The sequence below is a fragment of the Somniosus microcephalus genome, chromosome 13, assembly GCF_052327205.1.
Source record: "Somniosus microcephalus isolate GS21.2 chromosome 13, FLI_Smic_1.0, whole genome shotgun sequence".
Lineage (NCBI taxonomy): Eukaryota > Metazoa > Chordata > Chondrichthyes > Squaliformes > Somniosidae > Somniosus > Somniosus microcephalus.
In genome coordinates, this window is record NC_140999.1 from 5,843,357 (window position 1) to 5,849,356 (window position 6,000).

At 47.0% G+C, this 6,000-nt stretch overlaps 1 protein-coding gene across 1 annotated transcript in view; it reads right to left on the bottom strand.

Annotated features, from left to right (window-relative positions):
- Positions 1–5,558, bottom strand: part of cilp2 (cartilage intermediate layer protein 2) — a 59,768-nt gene extending 54,210 nt beyond the window's left edge. The window contains exon 1 of the mRNA XM_086005982.1: positions 5,483–5,558. Coding sequence (XP_085862108.1) covers positions 5,483–5,558 — 76 coding nt within the window. The remainder of the gene's footprint in view (positions 1–5,482) is intronic.
- Positions 5,559–6,000: the final 442 nt, after the last annotated feature.

A 6,000-nucleotide genomic window follows, 5' to 3' on the forward strand; every position in this document is an offset into this window, starting at 1 on the left:
ACCATCCAGGACAAAGCAGCCCGCTTGATTGGCACCCCATCCACCACCTTAAACATTCACTCCCTCCACCACCGGCGTACCGTGGCTGCAGTGTGTACCATCTACAAGATGCACTGCAGCAACTCGCCAAGGCTTCTTCGGCAGCACCTCCCATACCCGCGACCTCTTCCACCTAGAAGGACAAGGGCAGCAGGCGCATGGGAACACCATCACCTCCAAGCTCCCCTCCAGGTCACACACCATCCTGACTTGGAAATATATCGGCTGATCCTTCATCGTCGCTGGGTCAGAATCCTGGAACTCCCTCCCTGACGCCACTGTGGGAGCACCTTCACCACACGGACTGCAGCGGTTCAAGAAGGCGGCTCACCACCACCTTCTCAAGGGCAATTAGGAATGGGCAATAAATGCCAGCCTTGCCAGTGATGCCCACATCCCGCGAATGAATTTTAAAAATTGTAGTCAGGTCCCGACGATGTCATCAGGACCCGACAGGCATGTGGTAAATATAGGATGCCACGGCTTTGTGCCGGGTGTCCTTGCCACCTGCGGTTAAAATGCCACACGGTCAGCTCCGGGGCGGGAAACCTGGGGGATTTTAACTGTTCACCTGCCCGGTTTCCACTGGTCAGGTAGGGTTAAACCCATCCTTCACAATTCAGCACCAAATACTGTCCTTCCGTCTCAGAAAGGCGACAAAATGACTGCGGAGGGAAACATAAGCTGCTGTAGTGGGAAGGAAAGAAAGAACACTCTATAGCACTTCTCAAAGTCTAGTCATTGTTGTAATGTAGGAAACGCAGCCGCAAATTTGAACACAGCAAGCTCCCACAAACAGCAATGTGATAATGACCAGCTAACCTCTTGCAACGATGTTGATTGAGGGATAAATATTGGCCAGGACACCTCTGAATAGTGGCCATGGCATCTTTTACGCCCACCTGAGAGAGCAGCTGGTACCTCGGTTTAATGTCTCATCCGAAAGACGGCACCATCCGACAGTGCAGCGCTCCCTCGGAGTGTCAGCCTAGATTTGTTGTGCTCCAGTCTCTGGAGTGGGACTTGAACCCACAACCATTCTATGACTCTAGAGGCGAGGGTGCTACCCAGTGAGCCACAGCTGATGTTTAGCTGGATGTCAGTGGACTCCACTGGGGCAGAGCAGAGGAAACTCTACTCAACATTCGATCGTGCAATACTAAACCTGGATGTCTCGAAACTGACATTTGAAGCAAGAAGGGCAATAATTGTGCATTCTTAAAAAAAAATACAATTTATAAAAAAGCATGCGGATGATACTTTACACAGCTGGAGGATCAATGGGAGAAGAGAGAGGAATTTTATTATAAAAGGCTTGCAGGGTGAAAGAGTTAAGGATAATTCCAAGTGCAGACAGACTCCAGTAACCTCATTCCCAGTGTACCTAGAGATTTTTATTTCTTGGATGCAAACATTAAGTTTACATGTTCTGTCTGGTTCCGAACTTCTGTGCAATGGGAAGTGATTTGGGAGTTTGGAATTTTAATGCGTGGATCATGAGGATTTCGATATAATGTGAGAGAATGGGAAGTGATTTGGGAGTTTGGAATTTTTCACCAGTTTATGTGTATTGGGCTGGAGGGTTTCCACTGTCTCATTTGTAAGTCTTTAGTGAATATTATAATCATACCCCACATCCGGAGGCCATTCGGCCCATCGTGCCTGTGCCGGCTCTTTGAAAGAGCTCTCCAATTAGTCCCATTCAACCCCCGTTCACCCCCCGCTCTTTCACCATAGCCCTGCAAAATTTTCCTTTTCAAATGTGGCGTTAGCCGTGGCTCATGTGGGTAGCACTCTTGCCTATAGGTCAGTGTGTTGTTGGTTCACTGCACCCACTCCAAAGACTCAAGCACAGAAATCTAGACAGTCACTTCAGTGCAGTACTAGAGGGAGTGCTGCATTGCCAGAAGTACCCTATTCGTAGATAGAGCAGCAGCATTCTCCCAGGTCTCCCGGCCAATATTTATCACTCAACTGGCATCACTAATAAACAGATGATAAACCATCTTTTATCTCATTGCTATTTGTGGGAGCTTGCTGTGCGCGAATTGGCTGCCGCGTTTCCTACATTACAACAGTGACTACATTTCAAAAAGTACTTCATTGGCTGGCAAGTGCTTTGGGACGTCTTGAGGTTGTGAAAGGTGCAGGGGTGCAGCATGTACAACACAGGTTTATCGGGAATAGCAAACCCTGTGTATATTATAGGGATTAGCATACCTGTGCGCATTATAGGAAATTGCGCCCCTGTGTATTGTAGGGAATAACAAATTCTGTATACATTGCTAGAAACAGCAGCCCTTGTGTGTACAGGACAGCACCAGCTCACTCCCAAGGCTGAATAGGACTATTACACATATTTTCTAGTGTAGAAAACAGGACAAATACCCTGGCACTCAAATAATGCCTTTAAATCATTTGAGTTTCGACCTTATATTTTATGATGTCACCCAAGCCCCTCGATTAGATTCCAGCCTGTAACTCACTCCCGGGTATCTGTTATTCTATATATAAACCACCCGAACCCCTCGATTAGATTCCAGCCTGTAACTCACTCCCAGGTATCTATTATTCTATATATAAACCCCTGAACCCCTCAATTAGATTCCAGCCTGTAACTCACTCCCGGGTATCTGTTATTCTGTATATAAACCCCCCGACCCCCTCGATTAGATTCCAGCCTGTAACTCACTCCCGGATATCCATTATTCTATATATAAACCCCTCCAAACCCCTTGATTAGATTCCAGCCTGTAACTCACTCCTGGGTATCTGTTATTCTATGTATAAACGACCCAGAACCCCTCGATTAGATTCCAGCCTGTAACTCACTCCTGGGTATCTGTTATTCTATATATAACCCCCCCCCGAACCCCTCGATTAGATTCCAGCCTGTAACTCACTCCTGGGTATTTGTTATTCTATATATAAACCCCCCAAACCCCTCGATTAGATTCCAGCCTGTAACTCACTCCCGGGGATCTGTTATTCTATATATAAACCCCCCGAACCCCTCGATTAGATTCCAGCCTGTAACTCACTCCCGGGGATCTGTTATTCTATATATAAACCCCCCGAACCCCTCAATTAGATTCCAGCCTGTAACTCACTCCCGGGTATCTGTTATTCTGTATATAAACCCCCTGAACCCCTTGATTAGATTCCAGCCTGTAACTCACTCCCGGGTATCTGTTATTCTATATATAAACCCCCTGAACCCCTTGATTAGATTCCAGCCTGTAACTCACTCCCAGGTATCTGTTATTCTGTATATAAACCCCCTGAACCCCTTGATTAGATTCCAGCCTGTAACTCACTCCCGGGTATCTGTTATTCTATATATAAACCCCCCGAACCCCTCGATTAGATTCCAGCCTGTAACTCACTCCCAGGTATCTGTTATTCTATATATAAACCCCCCGAACCCCTCGATTAGATTCCAGCCTGTAACTCACTCCTGGGTATCTGTTATTCTATATATAAACCCCCCGAACCCCTCGATTAGATTCCAGCCTGTAACTCACTCCCGGGTATCTGTTATTCTGTATATAAACCCCCCGAACCCCTCGATTAGATTCCAGACTGTAACTCCTGGTTTCCCTTGAGGGACTGAAGATTTTGGCAAGAAGTCAGCTAGGTGGGATTGATAAGTATCAAAAAATGATTGGACTGTTGGGAATAATGACCCTTTCTTGTTCTTAAAACTTGTTTTTGTAGATAAGACCCATGTCCTGTGGTGACACTGTGAGATCTCAGGATATTATTGAAATAAATGGCTATTGGATTGTTGCTGTTAACACTAAAGAGGCAGACATTGATAACATACCTGGCCGTTCTTTGTGAATATACCTAATCAATTATCAGTTATTCGAACTTGAAAGAAAGACTTGCATTTCTATAGCGCCTTTCACAGCCATCTGACGTCCCAAAGTGCTTTACAGCCAATGAAGTACTTTTTGAAGTGTAGTCACTGTTGTACTGTGGGAAAAGCGGCAGCCAATTTACACACAGCAAGCTCCCACAGACAGCAAAGTGATAATGACCAGATAATCTGTTTTAGTGATGTTGATTGAGGGATAAATATTGGCCAGGACACCGGGGAGAACTCCCCTGCTCTTCTTCGAAATAGTGCCGTGGGATCTTTTATGTCCACCTGAGAGAGCAGACGGGGCCTCAGTTTAACATCTAATTTGAAAAACAGCACCTCTGACAGTGCAGCACTCCCTCAGTACTGCACTGGAGTGTCAGCCTAGATTTTCGTACTCAAGTCCCTGGAAGTGGGGCTTGAACCTACAATCTTCTGACAGGAGGCGAGGGTGCTGCCCACTGAGCCACGGCTGACATCGTGGGGTGGGCCATGGGGAGCCAAGGGCTGATTCTCTCCTCGCCCGACACCACATACACACCTGGGCGAGTAGGAGCCTCGGATTAGCGTTCAGGAGCAGGAGCCCTGCCTGATTCCATTCCCTTCCCAAGCCCAAAGGATGCTGGAGCCAATTGCAACACTTCAATTTCCACCCTGACCGAGATCGGCTAATTGACCACAAACCGAGGATCGAACCATCTGGTCTGATTGATTTTGTACAGCACTGAATATTAGCATCATCCACTGGGTTATCGGGCTGAGCGGACCAAGCAAGATGGCCTTGTGTATATATATTGAATCAATAGGTAAATACACTTAGAATGCTGCTGGTGTTAAGTAATAAAGGATATTATTGATCATACAGAATTACTTAAGAACTAGAAATCTGAAGATTACATTTAACTCTTAGATTTCCAGCACTTCCAGGGAAATGGCTGTCTTCCTGATTTTGTACATATTCACTTCATAATGGTGAATTAGGAACATAGGGACAGGAGGAGGCCATTCAGCCCCTCGATCCTGTTCCGCCATTCAATGAGATTATGGCTGACCGGTACCTCGACTCCATTGACCCGCCCCAGCACCATGTCCTCACCTAACAAACATCTATCGATCGCAATTTTAAGATGGTGTCCCCTTGTTCTGGACTCCCCCCACCAGAGGAAATAGTTTCTCTGTCTCCACCCTATCGAATCCTTTCATCATTTCAAACACCTCGATTGGATCCACCCCTTAATCTTCTAAACTCGAGGGAATACAAGCCCAGTCTGTGCAACCTGTCCTCGGAATTTAACCCTTTTAGCCCCGGTATCATTCTGGTGAATCTGCGCTGTTCCCCCTCCAAGGCCAGTAGATCCTTCCCGAGGTGCGGGGCCCAGAACTGAACGCGGTCACTCCAGATACAGTCCAACCAGAGCTCTGTACAACTGAAGCTTCAGTTCCTCCCCTTTGTATTCAGCCCCTCGAGATAAAGACCAACATTCCATCAGCCTTTTTAATTACTTTTTGGCACCTGAGCACCAGCTTATAGTGGCCTGTGTCCACCGACACCCGAATCCACAGCTCCTGGTCTCTCACCATTCAGAAAATAATCCGGTTTCTCTTCCTCAGATCCAAAGTGGATGAACGCACACTTCGCCACATTGAGCTCCATCTGCCACAGTTTTGTCCCGTCCACTTAGTCTGCCTATTTCCCTTTGCAACTTCCTCCTCCCATCTACACAACTTACTGTGCCTTACATGAAACTAATTTTTTTTTAAATTAAATCTCGGGATGTGGGCGTCGCTGGCGAGGCCCAGCATTTATTGCCCGTCCCTAATTGCTCTTGGGAAGGTGGCGGCGAGCCACCTTCTTGAACCGCTGCAGTCCGTGTGGTGAAGGTACTCCCACAGTGCTGTCCGGGAGGGAGTTCCAGGATTTTGACCCAGCGACGATGAAGGATCGGCCGAGATATGTCCAAGTCAGGATGGTGTGTGTGACTTGGAGGGGAACTTGGAGGTGGTGGTGTTCCCACGCGCCTGCTGCCCTTGTCCTTCTAGGTGGTAGAGGTCGCATATTACAGTAATAAAATTATTCATATTTCAGGAGCCCTGAA